At 37.5% G+C, this 21,478-nt stretch overlaps 1 protein-coding gene across 1 annotated transcript; it reads right to left on the reverse strand.

The window, feature by feature from the left end:
- Nucleotides 1-20,224: 20,224 nt before the first annotated feature.
- LOC140142270 (alpha-1B adrenergic receptor-like) lies at nucleotides 20,225-21,253 on the reverse strand. Its single transcript, XM_072164238.1, has one exon. It carries the CDS (start codon nucleotides 21,251-21,253, stop codon nucleotides 20,225-20,227), a length of 1,029 nt encoding a protein of 342 aa, XP_072020339.1.
- Nucleotides 21,254-21,478: the final 225 nt, after the last annotated feature.

Here is a 21,478-nt window from a genome sequence, read left to right on the forward strand (position 1 = left end):
AAATTTTTAAATGATATTACTTGAGCTTTACCTTGCGCATATTGTTTGGTGTGCATGATTTAGTTGGTTTCACAGTATCTAGGTTTTGATATTGCTTCTTTTGAGTTAAAGGATGGAATGAGCGTCCTTGAAGATCATCCAAGGTACGAAAGACTTACTGACGTCACCATTAATGATACACTTGCTGGTATAGGGACCACTGAAAGCCAAACTGGAGTCTAGGTGACTCTAAAAGCAGAGTCCAGCTACTCTGCGACTCTATGTCTAAAATGACTCGTAGTCCCATATCATACTTTGTGAAATTGCTAAACAAATAGTATTTTATTTTTTATTTTTAATACTCCTTGTATCTTGCACGCACTGTGGCTGTGTGCGATCGCCCATTTCTGAAGTGTATTATGCAATGTTTTCCTTTCTTCTTTTTATATTAAATATTACTATTTTAAAAGTGCAATATTAGTTTCTGTAAATGGAAATTTTACATATTCTTTATAATTGGAAATTTAAACTTATGATATCAACACAAAATTAAGACGTACCTCAAATTTTTGGTCACAACTTTGACATTCATCTGGAGACTGGCAACCCAAGTTTGGGATCAGTGACCTTTTGGACACTTGACCCCAAAACCCGGTCGTACACTCTTGGTAACTTGTATCGGCCCCCGTCGCGGTTGAAAGATGGTTGGTTGATTCCTTCACACCCCCGGTTCACACCCCTTTCAAAGCAGGGGCTATTTTAACGTGCCCCCTGGCACGTTCGTGCAGCGAGATTAAAAATCCGTGCAGTGACAATTAAAGATCCGTGCTTGATGAAGGTGAGATGCGTAGAAGAGCCTTTGTTATGATTACTTTCAGGCAATAGCTTAGCAAAGGGGGTAAGGGAGTATATCCTGAGTGCCGTCCAAGCGGTAAAAGTCAAAATTTTGCGCGCTTATTTTCGGGGAAAGCGGTCACTGGGCTTTCCCAAAACAACGCGTTGCTTATACTCAATTCAGAGGCGCTCAAGCCTAGTTTTGTTTGGTCAATCATATCGTCGCTTTGAAGAGGTGTTGGCTATGTCCATCCCGCAGCTTCCCGCCTCCACTTTTACACAATGAAAAGAGTGAACTAGCTATGTCACAGTCCGGTGAACACAATTCCATTCATTCTGAATTACATGCATAGTTGACTGATCCCAGTTCTAATCATACATACCAATGCTGTATTGTTCCATCTCCTATGCTTTTGGTGTGCAGCTGTACCTCCTTTTTCCACCTATGGTGTCGTATGTGTGAATGCGATACCAGATGAGCCACAGAACAAACTCAACAAGGAACCTGTAGGCCTACTACTTACACCACTGCCAAGGCGGGATGTTACTGTTGTTAAAGCTAGGGGTTCTTAAAGCAACCGATGTTGTACTATGGAAATTCATTTAGCTCATATCATCCGTACAGACAAGTAACTCTTAGCAATGATGTTCAAGAAAATCCGGGTCCTGTTTCTAATCCATGTGCTTCATGTGAACGTCCAGTAGCAAAGAACCATCGCTATGTTCTATGTGACACTTGCATGAAACCTTGCCATGCCCTAGACTATCCCTAACCGATTATCAAAATATCACAAACTGGATATGCCCCCGATGCGTGCTACATGAACTTCCTCGATACTTTGATGAAGAACGGCCGGATGTCCATACACCAGGAGCTCACGACTCTTTTTCTATCGCTGCTAACTTGAAATCTATTAAAGGTTTAAGAATTATCAATTTAAATATTCAGTCACTCTACTACAAATAAAATGAAATTAAATTAATGGTACTAGAAAGTGACCCAGACATTATTGGCATCACGGAAACGTGGTAACATGATGGCATAGATGACTCTGAGGTGCATATTCCCAACTACACGATGTCTCGTAATGACCGTGCTGATCGATGGGTACGGTGCACCGTACCCATCCGCACGGTCATTACCGCGGTGGTGTGGAGTTCTACATTCATAACAGGCTTGAGACAAATTTGATTCATCTGTCTCAACCTAAGCCAAATAAGGTTGAAACCTTATGGATGAAATTAACCCTGCCTAACACCCGCCCGGTCCTTATTGACATTGTGTATGGGCCTTCAGTTTGCAATGAATATTTTGAGAACCTGGAATTGGTTCTCGGCGAAATTAGCGAACTCAGTGTGGAATCAAGAACACCTGCCGAAATCCTATGTCTTGGTGATTTCAATTGCGACAATTGCGTGTGACTCAATATTCTGAAACATGTATTGACCATATCTGGACCTCTCGTCCAGAAATGTTTGTTAAAATGGTGTCATTACTTTTCCATATAGTGATCATTCGCTTGTGTTTGCTGTGAGAAAAAATCACAGAAGCTTGTGAAGGGTCCTCCCGCAATATTAAAGCAAGATCATATCGTTCCTTTGATGCTAGTGCATTCATAAATGACCTAAAACATATACCCTGGGGTAAAATTGAGGTTTCGGATAACCCGATTTAGCCTGGAATATTTTTGAAGACGTTTTTATTCCAGTTTGTGATAGCCATGCGCCCTTGAAGCAGATTTAGATCACAAACAAACCTCCATTCTGGTTTAATGAAAAGTATCTTCACCTCAGAAAAGATCTTCAGAGCTTAAAATTAGGGCTCATAAAACTAGGTCTGAGAATGATTAGGCAGCTTATAAAGCAACAAGAAATAAGGTCAACAATTTAGCTACCAGGCTAAAGAGGGAATATTTTGAGACCTCAATTAGGGAAGCTGGTACAGATTATTGTAAACTATGGAAAACCATTAAGACAGTGATTCATGCTCCCCAACATAAACCGATAAATAGCTTAAAGGTCAAAGATGCCGTAATTAATGATGGTGAGATAATTGCCAATGAGTTTAACAGCTTTTTTCCAACATAGGCAAGGAGCTTGCTGAAGCCATCCAGGTGGACCCAGTCCGTGAGGATCATCCATGCATAGGTGCATCATCGGGAGCTAGACAGTTCTGTTTTTCCAGAATGACTGAGGAGGATGTTTATAAACTTCTCAGAAACCTTGATGGGGGTAAGGCCACTGGCCTTGATTACATCAGCCCGAAACTCCTCAAGGTTGGTTATGAATATCTGGCTAAACCACTGGCTTATATCATGAACCTAAGTCTGGCAACCGGTATTGTTCCCTCTGCATGGAAAGTATGCCATGTTTCACCGATCTTCAAGGAGGGGGATCCCCTTGATACTAGCAATTATAGACCAATCTCTGTTATACCTGCTTGCATGAAAATCTTAAAAAAAATTGTTCACACCCAATTATACAACTTTGTTAACAGCAATAATATTTTGTCTTCGAACCAGTCGGGATTTAGGCCAAAGCATTCCACACAAACGTGTCTTGTTAACGTCTCTGATTATTTGCTTGATATTAATATCGTTATGAATTCGGCAGAGTGACGAATCGAGAATTTTGAGCAAATTGAGTATTTGTATGCTTATGATTACGTTTCAGGTTATCTTTTATTTCCACCAAAAATTAATGGTAATTCTTATTCAATGGGTGCGTCTTGTAAAGAATTCACGTAATTTGATTGGTTTTCTGGTGTATAATATCTCACAATAGTTGATAGTGATATTAGTCAGGGCGCGCGCCGCCACACAACGGCGGCACGCTTGTTGCTCCTCAATGATCGCGAGATAATGCGTTCGCGTAATACACGTGCGAGAACCAAGAACGCGATTCGGCGGCTTAGATGTTCGTGATGGGTTCGTTCATTTAAAACAACGGGGATGTCCTCACAAAAGTAACTTTATTTTTTCTGAAAAAGGCAGTTTTTCTCGCAAAAATTACATTAAAACTGAATAAGAATGAGAATAAATGATAGGATTTTGTCTTTTGCCTATCCAATATCGTGTCATAATGGATGGGCTGGCCAATATTTTGCCCCGGCATCCACTACTCAAAATATTGGCCAGCCCATCCATTATGACACGGATATTGATAGGCAAAAGACAAAATCTATCATTTATTCTCTAAATCTTACTCACCGACGTAGTTATTGAAATTTTGATTTGGACGAATAGCGCTAGCGGGAAACCCCGAATTTTCTGTATTACATGTCCTATACTAATATATATATTTGATACCAACGTATAGCTGTAGGTATCTTCTATCCAGTGATACCAAAATAAGTACAAACATTCCCCACATGATATTCCTGTGGTTTAATAATCTGAGTGCGCGTCCGTGAAATTGGAAAATCCCGGAAAACCATACGCAAAATATAGGCCAATATTGCTATTTTTACTTTAAAATCATCGAGTTTTTGCTAATTATTACAAGGATGACTATTTATAACTTATATAGCAAGTTAAGTCTACATAGCCTTAGGACAACCTATGGTTGCTATGGTGCTATGGTGCTATGGTTTACACGTAGTTGAATGCGTATTCGACCTCTCTCTGCGCAGTAGTAGATACATTTTGGATACAGCATAAAGCCAAATAGCTGTTAAAACGCGTTTTGAGGGATATATCGATTATTTCAGAACATGCAATTATTACCAATAATTCGTGTACATTCACTTCTATAATATGCATTTCAAATGAGTGCTCACGAATGTTCTAAATTTTTAGAAGGACCAATGGAATGGTACCAAGATTTTCAAACGCCGTTTACTCAGAACAGCAATTTTGCGTATTCGGCACTCTGCCGCGTTCATAACGATATGAGCTCAGGTCACTATACAGGTGCAGTCTTTCTGGACCTTAAAAAGGCCTTCAACACGGTCCATCATAATGTTCTTGTTGAAAAGCTTCAGAGTGTAGAAATGCATGGCGTAGAACTTGACTGGTTCTCATCGTATTTAAATAATCGTTTCCAAATAACCAAAGTGGGAGATCATTACTCTACCAAGGCTCCCGTAAATTTTGGCGTCCCTCAGGGGTCAATCCTTGGCCCCTGCTTTTTACAATTTATATAAATGACCTCTCTAACCACCTTAAGAGTACTGATTCCAAGGTCTATTTATATGCTAATGATAAAGCCATTTTTGTAAAGGGTAAATCAGTCGAAGGGATTAATAGAACTCTTAATTCAGAGCTGGATCATATTTCAAAATGGTTGCAGAATAACTACCTCACTTTAAAATGTCAAAAAAACTAAATCCATGTTGTTTGCAACTCAACACAAGTTAGGCAGGACCGAAGAGTCTCTCAATGTTTATATCAAAAACGACCCCATCGAAAATGTAAATTGTTTTAAATATCTTGGCATTTGGTTAGACCCCTCTCTCACTTGAAGTGTTAACACCGATAAATTGGTCTCTAAAATAAATAAACGTATCGGTTTGCTTAGGCGTGTTCGCAATATCCTTCCGCAACACACACTAAATTTGCTTTTTAAATCACTTATTGTCCCTCATTTCGACTATTGTGACGTTGTATGGGGGAATGCATGCAAGACTTATCTATCCAAAATTGACAAACTTCAAAATGCAGCTGGTAAGATAATTCTCGGTCTTCCTCGTAGGTATCGTACCAACGTTTTGCTTCGCACCATTGGGTGGCAAAAGCTTCATGATCCATTTCAATGTCATGGTTTTCAAAAGTCTTAGATGCAGTCTTCCTTCCAACCTGTGCAATATTTTTAATCATGTTCATTAAACCCATAATCACATGAGGAGAGCATACTCTCAGGGAAATCTGGTCCCCCCTTCATGCAAAAATAATTCTAACAAACGCAAATTTATATCAAGAGGGGTGATGTCTTTTAATGAATTACCTCAAATAGCAAAAAAATCCCCTTCCAGTAAGTCTCGGAGCATTCAAGCATATTTTATATTCATAACACAATTTTTAGTTCATTACTTTTCCCCGTGCAATTTTGCTATTTAAAATGCTCCTTCACTATAATTATGTGCATCTAATGTAATCCCAGCTGGCATGGGTATTTAAATGTATTTTTACATAGTGTTTTTATAAAGTATATTGTTTGTGCAATTCTATGTTATTATCTGTATTTCTTATATTTAATTTTAATGTATGTGTTTTAAAAATATTTTTGATGTGTATTTTGTTTGACCCTTGGGCACCCCTGAAAAACAGTTTGACCCTTGGGCACCCCTGAAAAACAGTGCTTGCACTGATGGGGTTTCCCCAGGCAAAATAAGAACTAATAAAATAAAATAAAATAAAATAGTAGTACTAGCTGTCTGTAAACACGTTGCTTTCAGAAGGCGAAAGCAACGCGTTGCTTTCCCAAAGCAACGCGTGACTTGTGAAAGCTAAAAACGCGTTGCTTGTGAAAGTTAAAAGCTCTATTTCTATTGGCTGGCTTAGCAACGCCTTGTTTTCGAAAGCAACGCGTTGCTTTCCCAAAGCAACGCGTTGTCGCAATACGTAATGCTTGCTATTACGGTCTATTCTCAACATACGTTGTTTGCTCTTAGAATTCATCAAGTCAAGAGTTTGTCTTTTCTCATTTTCTCTGGTCAAACTAATATCATGAATAGTGGCAGGGCTCGTAAAGGGGTGGGGTGGGGGAGAATTAAATATATTTTGCTTTATATTTATCGGAATTAATTCCAGTTCACTGCACATCTTACAACACAGGTAACTAAGAATCGAATATAAATTTTACTATTGTTACACCACAGGTCATAAAAGCTTTTATGAAAAGCAAGTACTATAAGAAACTTATGAAAATTAACTCCAGTTCAAAGAACATCTTACAACGCAATTAAAAAATAGCTACAAAAATTAAATATCAATATTGTTACACTACAGATCTTAAAAGCTTTTATGAAAAACGAGTAATACAAGAAACTTATGGAAATCAACTCCAGTTCAGAGAACATCTTAAGACGCAATTAAAAAGTAGCTAAAAAAATAAATATCAATTTTACTATTGCTACACTACTACTACTAGTAGTACTACTAATAATAATTAAAAAAAACACTTTTATAAAGCGCATTACATACAAGAACATATCCCAATGCGCTGAACTACGGATAAAAGCTTTTAGAATTTTATTCCGTCTCTATTAGCAAATACAAAATAAAGAATAAAACATAAAAAGAATTAAATATAATTTCGTTATTGTTACTTTTTTGGTTACCCTACAGATGAAGCTTTTAGAGCTTAGTTCCTTCTTTAGTGAAAAAACTTGCTGAATTAAGTGATCAGATAGGAACGTTTGCACAGTATATTTTGTGGGACATGAGAACATATCAGACACATTAAATTGCATTCTGAATATGAGGAATGTCCTGATGATATTAAATAACTTAGATGTTGTGAAATTTGCGATATAATACAAATTTCAAGTCTGTCAAATAATTAAAAATTGACATTTTTGACATTTAGTCCTCATAGTACACTTAATAAATCTAATGATGTGTACTTAAAGCCGGGGGGGGCACTTCAATTTGAAATGGATATAGGTGTAGGGCTGGCGCTTTCGCACTAAGGGGCACTCGGTGAGAGCAATATGTAAAAAATATGGGGTCATTGGGTGAGAGCATGATTTTTGGCATTCGGTGAGAGCAAAATGTAAAAAATATGGGGTCATTGGGTGAGAACATGACCTTTTTTTAAATGGAATCGTTGGGTGAGAACCAAAACAGCGGCACAAAAACCTTGAAAATTGAATTTCTAGTTCTAAATGGCTTCAAATTTCTTTATTTTTTCAAAATAAGTAACAAAATCAGTGATAAATGAAAGTTGCTGTTCAAATTGAACTTGTAAGGGTCTTTGGGTGACAGATCAATTGGAAATATAGGGGTCTTCGGGTGACAGAGCGCGGAGCGAGCATGTGTTCGTAAAAAATATGGGGTCTTTGGGTGACAGCGATGCTGAAAAGGGGGGTCTTAACAGCCCTACATACGCGTCACCTCCAAAGTTGGAGTGCCCCCCCCCCCCCCTTAAAGTGTATATGGCTGGGAGGAGCAGCCGTCTATCATTTGAAAATATTTTATTTTGACCTTTCGTATTGCAGAAAAGTGCCCCTCTGACAAAAATCAAGAAGATAAAGAACTATAAAAGGGGCAAGGAACCTATTTCCCACCAAAATTTACACCGATAATGGGGCAAAATTGTGTCCTTTTTCTTTGTACAGTTTCTAAAAAACCGCTATATTAAAGTATATTATACCACCGATAATATCGGGTAAAATGGAAAATTTTATTTTGCCCCATACAATCAACCACCACGCACCACCACAACCAAGAAAGTTGCCTACTCCTATGGCTACATTGCATGTGTGTGTTATGGATACAAAGAACTCTTTCGTTTAGAGCACTAATAGGGCGAAAATGGTGCACCAACACTTTTTTTTTAATGATTTACTCATTTGGTAATCCTTTGGTAGCCCCCACCCTCCGGCTTGGCTAGATCTGCGTTTTGCTAACAACAGCGACAGATAGGTGACTCCGGAAACTTTCCATTTACCGGCGTGCAGTGACTCTTCCTCCCTAAAATAGCCCCTGTTTCAAAGTATATCTAGCTTCCCGGTCAATGATTTTGACCTCATCAAAATCAATCATTCTTTATGTTATACACATGGCATTCTTAAAAATTTTTGATAAATGTTAATAAAATATGAATTTGAATATAACTTTGCACATATTGTTTGTTTCACAGTATTTGCTCTCGTTTGTGCAATGTTGGCTTATTTTCTGCAGTTTTCAGTATCATATCAATTTGCAGTTTGTAAGCGTTCGTTTCACAGTTCATTAAGTTTACAACCGTATGACAAAACAGGCGAAAATAGTAAATTTCTGCACAAAATTTGCAATTTTAAGAGAATTGGCCATTGCTCATTCTAGTGACGCTAGTACGAACAATATAAGTGTGCATTTTCATTTAATTACATAAAATTTGAAAAATATTGTAAGGAACTTATATCGAACACTCGAGGTTTTGACTTTTAAAACCTGCATTTTGGTCAAAAAATGTGCTTGGATAGGAAGTTTTCAACAGCACATTCGCCTTGCTATAACCATAAATTGCGTTATCTGTTGACCTAGTGACGAAAAGTGTTTTTAGGGGGAAGTGTTAGTAATATTCGTTTGATATATAATAAAAATCTGATTGGATGAAGGGAACACTTGAGGTTTCGACAAAAACCAATCAAAGAGGCCCATTTTCAGCTAGAAGCTCCACAGTTCTTTGATGCTATGCACTCAACCGTGTAGTCAACTGTAGTGTAATCAATGACTGTAGTGGAGACAATCACTGATTGCATGAGAGCTCTTGGACGAAAATGTGTGCTCGTGTGTATCGAGGTGGAAACTGTGTGCATGATGGTTTATAAGAGAATCGTTTTTGTATAGAAACCTTTCCATATGAAGTTTCAATCTGGTTTTTGTTTAGTTTTTGTTTTTGTGTGTGGTTTTATCCAGTGTATAATATATAGCTTTTTCTGTATTTCAGACTATTTTTGCCCAAAATAAAGGTAGTTTGGTAATTGATGGACGAAATAGGAAGATATACAGAGCAGCTATTGCTTGAATTTGGGCATATAGTAGTTGCGCCTGGTGACTATAATGTGCGGGTTATTATAATATTAGGGACGGTTTATAATCTACTACAATGACGACACATTGTAATTTTATTCCGTGACCGTTAAATTTAATTGGTTCCTTACAAAATGAATCATATAGTGCAATATTGCTGTTTTCACATACTTTGTTAAGCAATCATTGATTATAGTGCCATCCATGACCATTAGTATTACTATTATAGTATTTTCAAGTTCACTTAACGTAGTGATGTCACATGTTATTAATCATCATCCATTAAAATGACCGTTTTGTTAATTTTACTGACATTGTAGCGGAGGTTTGCTTTGAATTTTTAAAGGTGTTTACGTAAATATAATTGCGACGTGTTTTGTTTTCCTTATTAAATTTGTGATTGGATGATTTTTCCTCTGAAAAATGACAGCAAATACCAACATGTTCATTCATTGTAATAATTGTTTTGAAAACCTGCGGACGCCACTGCCACGTGATCATGTTTGTTTTTTTATTTCTGAACCTTAATAGTTTCCCATGATGCAGTCATGTCTACAGTAGAATTCACCACGACCTTTGCAGAACTTAGATCCCATTAAAAGCTATTAAACCAGATAACACTAATTGCAAACAGCTCAACTGATTAAATCAGATCTTCTCTGGATAAATCCACACAACACATGTGTCTGTTTTAACTGTGCAATGAGCTGGTATTATTGTTTCAGTTGGGTGAACGACAGAGGATGATTTAAGCACTTCCCACCAAGTCTTGAGGTTAGCACAGCTGTGTGAGTGAACATGACACCACTGCCCGGCCACTGCATACACACGTGCATGGTTAAATTTGAATTTGGACAGATATATTTACAGTAAAAACACCTTCAAAAAGTTCGATTTCACATTTCATGTTATCTACAGAAGGTGTGAATTATCCTTCATGCATACATCACTTTAGATCTGAAATCGACTAAGTAATAATGACACACGGGCAATTCTAAAACAACATCTTTTGCACATAGTTCAATAGGATTTGAAAAGTAAAGTGGCGGTTGAAACTCTATAACACTTTTACAGTGCATGATGGGGCTTCCTTAAATCATCCTCTGAGTGAACGATTATAAAGCGAACGCTAGATAACAATTCTGTGCGCGCTTTTGTTTACGAAATGAGACAATACTCTGCTTATTGTTAACCAGCGTTCTTGAAAATGAGAAGCATAGTGGTTTGCAGACTTAACACGGTTTGGAAATAATTTCGTCATATTTTTTGGTGCTATCTGTCGTTTACATATCCTTCCTAAAACACAAAAGTGCGACTATTTCCAAACACCTAACTTAGCTAAAAATTTAGGACATGTTACAAAACTATATTTTCTAGAATTTCAGAGAATACTTTAAATATTGGCCGGTTATTTTTTGCACAGTGACGTTAACCAGGCAAATGCCTATCCTTCTAACGTACACTACTTGTGGAGGTCACGCGTCAATTGTGAGAGCTCTGTGTATTGTGTATAGGAAAACGGACAGTAACTGCAGTATGCATAACGAGATATTGAACACTGATAGATTTATGTAAAGACTTCACACAAAATTATTCACAGCCGTTAAATACGCAAAAGGTTCAGAACTATTAATCGAATTTACAATATTTTAATATGAAAAAACGATGGTTTATCTACACGCATTTTGATACCCCATTTGTCAATTTATATGTTTTGATTAATCCAATTGTGAAAATATTGGATCCAAAACATAATAATGATAATATAGGTTAAAATTAAACAAATTGTGGGCTCAAACCAGCTCAAAACATAGGAAGATGCACATCAGTGGCGGTATATTTTATGTCAGTTTTAGTGGGAAATTTTCGAGCGAAAAGAATATTCAATATCAGACTATTTTAGCTAAAAAGTAAGGTAAGTGTGGTATTTGTGATGAGCCACAGCGCGCACAATTGTGCAATTTTACTCTATTCAGGGCCCAAAGACTCCAAAGTACGGTGTTTTTCGGACTAAATAGGAAGATACACAGGGCAATTATTCCTTGAATTTTTCTTCTATTAGGGGTTTTAGGAGGGTACGTCCCCCATGCAAAATATACGCTTATGATGCACATCAACTGTTGGTCAATTTTGACCTGTAACCAGTGAGCTTCCTCTACAGAAGTAAAAATGGGTTGGTATTTCGAGCCAGGGGAAACATGCACCCCTGCCCGGGTCGGTAAGACTCTGCTTTAGTCCAGAGGTATTCCCTAACCAAATACGCAGCTAGGGAGAAGCAGAGCAACTGTCGGTGTCATCGGAAAATTTTGACTATAGACGAATCCAACTAGCCAAGTCATGGTCAGGATTTGGTCGGCCATCTTTGGTTTCCCGCTAGCACCAACCTGGGGTTTTGAGCGCCCGATTGTGCAAATAAATGCCGCCTAACACCTAGAGAAGATGCAAAGACGAGGAGGTTAATAGAATAATATATACAATAGAGGTAATCCTGTCGCCTCTATTCATACATATTCCTTTTGTTCATCCATTTGTACATCTAGGCCTATGAATAGATGCGACGGGATTACCTGCGGAATTATCTCTATTAATTAACCCTCCTCGACCTTCTCTAGGTGTAATGCGGCTTTTATTTGCACAGCTGTTGGAACTGTATTGTGTGTGCATTCTTTTGTCTACCTGTGTTTTCGCGGAAGGTGTAAAACGGGTGATGGAATGCAGTTTAAAATTTCCGCCAAGGCCGAATCAATTCACATTTTGGATGCATTGTAGCCGACGGGGACCCAACTAAAGGCTGCTAGTCAGGTGTAGGCATGCGTGTATTTGGATTCCTCTATACCATTAAGGGATCTGGAATGAGCGTTTCGACAGTATTTTTTGTGGGACATGAGAGCACATCAGACATATCGAATTGCATTCTGAATACGACGAATGTCTTTCTGATATCAAATAATTTTCATTTTTTGAAATTCACGATATAATACAAATTTTATGACAACTTATTAAAATTTGTTATTTTTCATATTTTTGATATAACAGTCCTCGAAGTAAATTTTATAAATCTAATGATATATTCTTAAAGTGTATGTAGCTGGGAGGAAAAGCTGACGATCAATTGAAAATGTTGACATTTCATATTGAAGATATGGATTTTTTTCCCAAAAAGACCTAATTGTTTTTGGTGTTTTAGGAAAAAATCCATATCTTCAATACGAAAGGTCAAAATTTTCAATTGATCGTCGGCTTTTCATCCCACCTACATACACTTTAAGTATAAATCATCAGATTTATAAAGTTTACTTCGAGTACTGTTAAATATCAAAAATATCAATTTTAATCATTTGCCATAAAATGTGTATTACATTGCGAATTAAAAAAAATCAAAATTATTTGATATCAGAAGGACATTCTTCGTATTCAGAATGCAATTCGATATGCCTGATGTGCTCTAATGTCCCACAATAAATACTGTCCAAACGTTCATACCCCAGCCCTTAACGTTGTGAGCCAATTTTTTTTCCTGAGAGAAAACTTCTAAATATCATTTTTAAACAGGATTTGCGACTCGATCTTACTTCGCGGAAGAAATTAATTTCATGGTCATTTGACCAGTTAAAATTTGAATGGCAATAGAAATATTTTAAGCACAGATTTTTAATTCTCAGTGCACGGATGTTTAATTTCACTGCACGAACTTGCCCTTGGGCCGCCTTTATAGAAATTACTTACACAATACTTGAATTTGTATATTGCATGGGAAACACACCATAGTAGCGTCGTATTCAGGGTTTTTTTAATTATTCTCATCAATGTGCAATTATACATTTTAATGACTTTATGGAAATTACTTACACGATACAGTGTCAGTGACACATGGTATATATATATATATATCTCATCTGCTGGATCACACTTTATATCATTTCTGATAAAACATTCGATTCGAAGGCCAGCGTATATAGACGCTTTTCTGTGCATTTTCCCCTGTTGTGACAAAATGCTGTTCTGGTAGACCTCTCCGTAGTCCAGTTTTAAAAATTTAAAAATATCAGGGCAGCCAGCATGGGAGGGGGAGAGCGGGACACAGGCGCTCGGTCTTAGATAAATGATATGCCTATTCTGTGAATTGTCCATGCCTCTGATGTCCAAATGTTCTGATCAGACGGGGCACAGCCGAATTGTTAATCATTTCCAATAAGCAAACATGAAATGTCTGTAAAACATTATAAACGAGTTATAAACGCGTTTTGGTTATGGCCATAACGTTTTAATAATATTTACATATTTACATTTCCTGAGTCAACTAATGTGATAGTGATATTTTCTTCGCACCATATAGTCGTGCGGAAGATTCTTGTCATGCTCATCCATCTGTAAAGAAATGTCCTTGGGCACGTCAAATAGGGAAATAACAAAAGGCAAGCTCCGAAATTTCAGTGTGAAAGACACGGAGGGTAAACTGTCTCATTTGCATAATAAGGAACCACTATAATAAGGGGATGTGCAATAATTATGAGCCCTTCGGGGTAAAATTCCGAATGGCTCACCAAAATCGCTTGCCCCCCCCTCTCGGCACGCCAAAAATCGCTTGCCCCCACCCTCTCGGCACGCCAAAAATTATTTGCCCCCCCTTTGAACATGCCAAATTTTGGGATCCCAAATTCAAACTTTAAATGGTCTAGATGTATGTTGGGGTAAAATTTCCGAATGGCTCACCAAAAATCGCTTGCCCCCCCCTCTCGGCACGCCAAAATCGCTTGCCCCCACCCTCTCGGCACGCCAAAAATTATTTGCCCCCCCCCCTTTGAACATGCCAAATTTTTGGGATCCCAAATTCCAAACTTTAAATGGTCTAGATGTATGTTGCGAGCGCAGCGAGCAGGAAAATTTGCATATTTAAGCGTTTCCGTACCGTTTTCCTAACGCATTTTAGAGCGTTTTATTAAAAGGCGCCCAGTGAATGCGTGCCAAAATCGCTAGCCCCCCCCTCGGCTTGCCAAAAATTGCTTGCCCCCCCTTTTGGCTCGCCAAACATTTCTTGCCCCCCCAATTTTACCCTCCCCAGGGCTCATAATTATTGCACAGCCCCTAAGAGCCAACGCCTTTTATATCCATTTAGTTGATGCCTGATTTGTCATGTATATAAAAGTCATGGAAACTTGTAATAAACGTTTTAATCTAATTTTTCAATTAAGAATTTACGCCTTAGCTTAAAAACTTATGAAATATTCACAAATTAATACGTATGTTAATTGTCGTTTTCGCTTTGTCGTCGTTTTTTCCGTCTATTCAAAATAAGATACAATTGGTTATGATTACGATGAAATTATCAAAAGCTGCGTGGAAACCTTGCTAAGGTGTCCATACAAAAAAAATTAAAATTGATTGATTAAGCTCCGTTAATGAGATTAGCACCGGATCGAATAATTGGAACAGAAATATTATGAACCGATGAAAGGATGAATTAGAAATATTATGAACCGATGAAAGGATAACTAAATGAATTGATTTTACCTTATCTTATTTCGCTAATATTAAAGCTGATATTCATCGTGGCAATAATTATTAGAATCCATCCAAAAAAAGAAATTCTTTAATAACAGGAACGAACGAATCCAACTATGAATGAAATGTTTATGCGACACATAATGTTTTTGTACATTGAAGTTCTATTTTCGGAGTCAAAATAATACGCTATCTATTTATATTGTGGATCTTTTATGGACATTGTGGGTCTTTGGGAGCTGCCGACATGTTGGTTAAAGTCATAAGTTTTCCGCGTTCTACTTTTGAAATTCCATTTTGTTATTATATAACTTTCTGTGTCATATCAATCTGTAAGTCATAGTTCATTGAATTTACAACCGTATGATATTACAGGCGAAAATAGTACCCGGGAAATAGTAACTTTTTGCACAAGATTGGCAATTTAAAGAAAATTGACCATCATTGCTCATTCTAGTGACTCTAGTATATATAAGTGTGCCTTTTCATTTATTGACATAGGATTTGAAAAATATTGTAAGGAACACGTGAGGTTTTGACTTTTAAAACCTACAGTTTGGTCAAAAAATGTGCTTGGATAGGTAGTTTTCAACAGATTTTCCACATTCGCCTTGCTATAACATTGAATTGCGTTATCTGTTGACCTAGTGACGAAAAGTGTTTTAGGGGAAGTGTTAGCTTTCGTTTGATATAAAAAACAAAACAAATCTGATTAGGTGAAGGGAACACTTGAGGTTTCGACAAAAACCCATCAAGGAGGCCCATTTTTCAGCCAGAAGCTCCACAGGTCTTACAATGCTATGCACTCAACCGTTTAGTGTAATCAAAGACATCAAAGACTGTGGTGGAGACATTCACTGCTTGTTGTTCTCTGCTTGGAAGCTCGTTACACCACATTTCGCCATACTGCATTTTTAGAACGCTTGCTGTTAGAATAAGAACATTTTTAATTGTAATTATTGTACAGGTCAGGGCGACCCTGTGACCTTTCCGGAAAAAGCCGAGTGGCAGGTTTTTCAAATAAATATTTTCTCTGTAAAAACTGTACCATCAGATAGGTAATGGAATATATGAATATTAACTGTACATCTATCACAACAATTTTTGATAACAACTTGCGTCACAATTGATCTAGTATAGAAGGTAGAGAATTTATTTTAATCTTATATACGCCTTTTTTTTTGGAATTAAGTGAAAATTAATTCTGTAAAAACTGTAATTTATTTATGTAATTTTCACATTAGACCCGACAAAAGATTACCGTTTTGTTGCTATGATAATCTAATCTTTTGATTTCGTAAATAAAATAAGGGGTCAAATGTGGATTTAGGATGCAAACTGGAACAATCCAATGCCTTGTCAAAAGCATTTGCTTCAAAATGGAGTTCGGATGCACTTCGTAATACAACTTCCGGCACTGCGGGAAACCACATGCACAGCAGAGCACGTGGCCGATATCAAAATCGATTTTATGTATTGTGTATGTAGGCCTATTCATAGGACCCTCGTATTAATTGTCTCTATGCGCTTGAGAATTCAACAATATAAATAATGGTAGCTTTATTATAATACACATTAATGTTTTAAGCAGATAAAATTCCAAAATATGATGTAGTAATGAAGTTGCGATTTATTAATATTATATGTTTAAATTTTCACGATGATACTATCAAGTCCTGCGTGGTCGAGCGGTCTAAGGCGCTGGTCATATGGTATACGTGATAGCGGCGCAGTGCAGCGTGGGTTCGAGCCCCGCCTCTGCCTAATTAAATTTCCTTCTTTTTTTAAATTTCATATTATGTTAGGGAAATGTGGCTGGGAGAATGTATGTATGGCGAAGAGTGGTGTGGAAGCTCGTGGACGAAAATATGTGCCCAGGTGTATCGAGGTGGAAACTGTGCGCATGATGGTTTATAAGAGAATCGTTTTGTATAGAAACCTTTCCATATGTTTTTTACCGTTTTCTTGTGGCTCCCCGTGTTTCGCCGTTTTACCATGTATGTTTGTCCGTTTTAAATGAAGTTTAATAACGATATATCACAAACTATACGCACTTTTTACACGTTTCCTTTATTGAAAACAATAACAGACATTTGATTTTCCTTTGTATTTTATTCACTTTTTTTCAATTATTTCAATTTTATTAAAGAAATCCTGTTTTCCGTTTTCTACCGCCGATTCCTTGAATTTCGTCACAGAAAACGTATGGCTCTAGTAAAGGGGAGTCTTTTGGAGCTGCATACGAATCAAGTAGCTTCAAGTGTCTTTCTTGGCTATCTATAGTTGAAAATCGCCTGGAAAACCATGATTCCGATATACTACAGAGGATGCGATTTCCAACTGTCGTGATCATACGCCGGTCTATCTATTCAAAATTATTCAACTGTCCGGGCGGTGCCCCGGACGCGATTAATTTTTTCGTACATCATATTTGTAGCGCATACGTGTAAAATCAGTTGATTTTTCAGAAAATCTTCTTTTTTCAGTGAGTTTTTCTTTATTCCGTATTTGATTATGAAAACGGGAAAAATTTACAAATATGATGTACGAAAAAAGTAATTCCCCACGTACGAAATGAACGCGCAGAGACGGTAGAAAATGCACACAATATACAGTCAAGGAAACAACGAAAATACAAAGTCAAGCTTATGATCCATTTTGTTTGTAAGTAATCATTCCAGTAAGGTGTGAAAATTTGACGTTATTCTTTATTCATACGTGCATACGTACGTACAGATTGTCCATTAAAATGTGTGTGAGATTGGCCGTATGGAAAAGAGATTGCGATTGGCATCTTTGATAGAACTTGAACGCATGGAGGGCGGTGAAATTGAAAGTTTTGTACTACGTCAGCGGTTCATACAATGGGACTAATTTTCCAACGAAAAAGTATCATTTTGATAATAATATGTGCCCGTACACTACGAGCCGTACACTATAAGCCGTAAAGTCGGCAAATTGTATTATGAGTTACAGTGTAAAATGTGCGTGAAGGTCGTATTCATAGGTACCTCAATTTGGTGCGACAAGTTTATCATTTGATAACGTTTAAACCAATCAATAATCCTATTGCTGAAGAGGATAATAATCTTCTACCTATTTCTATAGATTCTTTAAGTAGCTCTAGTCTTTGTTTACTTTGGCTAAATCCTGTTCAAGTGGTGGGTTACAACGCATTGTATTTTGTCTAGGTATGTATAACCAAGGAGCTTATATAGAAAGGAGAGGAAATAGATTATGTAACGCCTATTGTTCCTTTGTGCCAATTGGAGTTCCCGACACGCTATTCATCGAGAGATACCTTTTGTTCGAGACAAGGGCTTCCGCCATTAAATCGGTAACTGACCTGACAGCGTATTAACGCTATAATAGGCAGAAACGAAAGTCACGTGAAAGCGCCTATACGAACGAGAGGTACCTTTTGTACTATTCCATCCCAAGGGTGTGCGTGAGTTGTCGCATGCACACAAAACAGAGGTTCACCTACAATACAAACCTATTGGAGCGCCCAAATTGGTTTGGGCGCTCATTTGATTATACTCAGTGAACACGCTTTGCTCTACCATTTCGCTACGGACAGTTCAGCAGCATAGGCAAAGTGTGCACTCTGTGTGGTGGATATAAGAATCTACACAAGTAAGTTGTCTACATTGTTTGCCAATAGGTCTACATAAGGATTTGAAGTAATTATAATATCAGTATGTAGTATTTTTAAGGTCATTAGCCGCGGTCCACATCGTGTTTTATTATGTATAGGCCTACCATAATATTTTACATGAGCATCGCGTATATAGGAGTCTACCCTGGACCTCAAATGTGATATATTTGCTATATAACTCGAGAAGCATATAGCCATACTATTTCTGAATCAATCAATAAAGCAAAGCAAATCATACTTGTAGGCCTATAATACTATATTAAATATAATTGCGAACCAACCGACACAGCTCGATACGCCCAATGTATGAATAAACGCACCTAACAATAAAGTCGCCAAATTGAACAGCTGTAGGTGTCGATCACACGACTTCATGAATATTGATTGGCAACATTTTCCAATATGTCAGCGCTCAAATCGGACACAATAGAACAATAGACCCTTCAGTGCGTTGTGTATAACCAACAATTAACAATGCGAGGACATTCCTGAACCTCGTTGACTTGGGGATGATTTGAAATGACCGCCAATTATGACTATTACTAAGCAATGTGGAAAAAGAGACACATGTAGAACCGAAAAAGGTACCATTTCGTTGAAGGAGTAGAGTTCAACAAACCATAACCCCGGTTCTGGATATCGTTTGAAGTCAAATGATATACTATTTTAAAGCTTATGATATATATTTTCTAAACACAAAATGAAACAAAATTGACCGGGCCGACTTTACGGCTGATTCGTAGTGTCCAGTCACATATGTGCGTTTAGTGGTCATTAATCTACCAACATATTTGTTTTGGCAATCATAATATTTGGGAAACAGTGAAATTAATTTTGAGCGGCATGTTAGCCCTGGTTAGAGTTTAAATCAAAAGCTTGCAAAATAAAAATAGACACAAGACCCGGAGACCGTTAAATTTCCTGTTTTAACGACCTCCTGTGGCCAGCAAAAACGTTGGTATTCAGCAGCGAAGTGTTACGTGTAACCCGATTATCACTATGTCAACTGGATCACGCTTTTGAGTTCTGCACCACGATCGAAATGATCGCAACACAAAGTCTATGGCAAGTACTACCAAGTCCAAAAGGTGCTTGATCCAGTTGCCAAGGAGTTATATAACCACTTCGCTGGCGAATTGATCCTAGCTGGCTTGTGCTATTCACAAGTATTGTTCTATGCCACTAATGAACGAAGAGCGTTTCAAGATATACAGCGGTAAACATAACTGGTACAATACCTATTTTGTGATCTGTGCTGGAGACTGAAAATCGGCTAAAGCGGTTACAGACATGTCTCCTTGCAAAAACAAACAAACTTAAAAACTACTGTACATTTGAAAAATATATTCAGCTGGTGTAACACAATTCCAAGCTTCTGTACACATGTTTGCAATATTCAAAATATAATTCCGAATTAACTATGGGACTTGTTGCGGTTTTTGTGGAACATTGTCCTTGTACATTATTCATTGTTATTCGTAAACTCTCTTTGTTTTTTCACAACAGCTTTTGCAACTTACGAGAACTCCGTACAAAATATCCACAAGCTTACTTTTTCACCCATCTATACCCATTATTTTACGGGTACCACTGAATTATGAGTGTAAGTGGTCGCTGCAACATCAATGTCATTCGGACATCCGAAAAGACGTCGAACACCTCTACGAAACTGTCTGTATTTCAAAGCGTAAATGATAAAGTTAATAGCAGAGTTACTCGATGCCATAATTGTAGTGAGACGATATACTACACTACTGTTATCAACTGGAAGGCCAAGATTCCAGAAGAGAAAAATAAATTGATTTGGAGTCCAGCAAACCAAGAAAGCGAGATAAACAATGAGAAGTGTCTTGAATGTGTTCTGACGAGCTCTTCGTAAACCTTGGCTTAAACTTTCGGCAACCGGAGCCGTACTGCTTGTCACCTCATTATTAGCCTGGGAAGCATCTGACTGACGGGCCTGGGCAGGACCACGATTCTGAAACGTAGATCCTACATTTCTTGCAGTAGCTTGTTCACTCTTTCTCAGCATGATCATTATATGTCCATACGCGAACATCATCACCGACAGGGGCAGAAAGTACTGCACACAAAACTGGACAAGTCCGAGTGCTGTCTTCCAAGAGACAGTTTTGGTTACGCAATGACCATTTTCCATATCATACCGGGCCATGTCATTAAGTTTATACCCAAAAGCAACAATCCAAACACAGCAGATTAAAACAATAGTCTTCCGACGAGTAAATAATATCAGATATTGAAACGGATAAACAATTGCAACATAACGCTCTAGAGTTATGCTTATGAGACTGAAAGTTGAGGCAACGAGAAGGGAGAATAACATAACAGGTGCAATCCATAATTGACAGTATAGCTTCCCTGCCAGACCACTTGGCACAGATGGTGGATTTGGTATGTTTGAATGCAATAACATAAACAGGCAGGATAGAAAATCTATGGCGGCTTGATTACATATCAAACCATTTGTTAGACTGTGCATTTCTTTTACACGGTATATAACTAAACAAACTAGACCATTACCCAATATGCCAAACAAACCGATGACTGTCTTTGCTATCCGTAACACCAGTATAGGTTCCATTGTAAAAATCTGCGTTTTTTTATGTAAGTCGATTTTGTTTTCAATAAACACGAGTTTATTTCGTCATTTTTAGTAAATCCAGTCAAATACGAGAACATAAAATCATCAGAAATAAATAATCAGAACATAAGTAGAGCGGATTCCTTGCCGTATCATCACATTATAGTATTTTCATAGTACAGGTAAAGTAAAATCATGATAATAGTTTGCATTTATCGTCGCCAG

Source organism: Amphiura filiformis, chromosome 20 (assembly GCF_039555335.1).
Source record: "Amphiura filiformis chromosome 20, Afil_fr2py, whole genome shotgun sequence".
Taxonomy (NCBI): Eukaryota; Metazoa; Echinodermata; class Ophiuroidea; order Amphilepidida; family Amphiuridae; genus Amphiura; species Amphiura filiformis.

Bases quoted from the DNA above. Each gene is read 5' to 3' on its own strand.
- LOC140142270 (XM_072164238.1), bottom strand. From the start codon at position 21,253: ATGGAACCTATACTGGTGTTACGGATAGCAAAGACAGTCATCGGTTTG.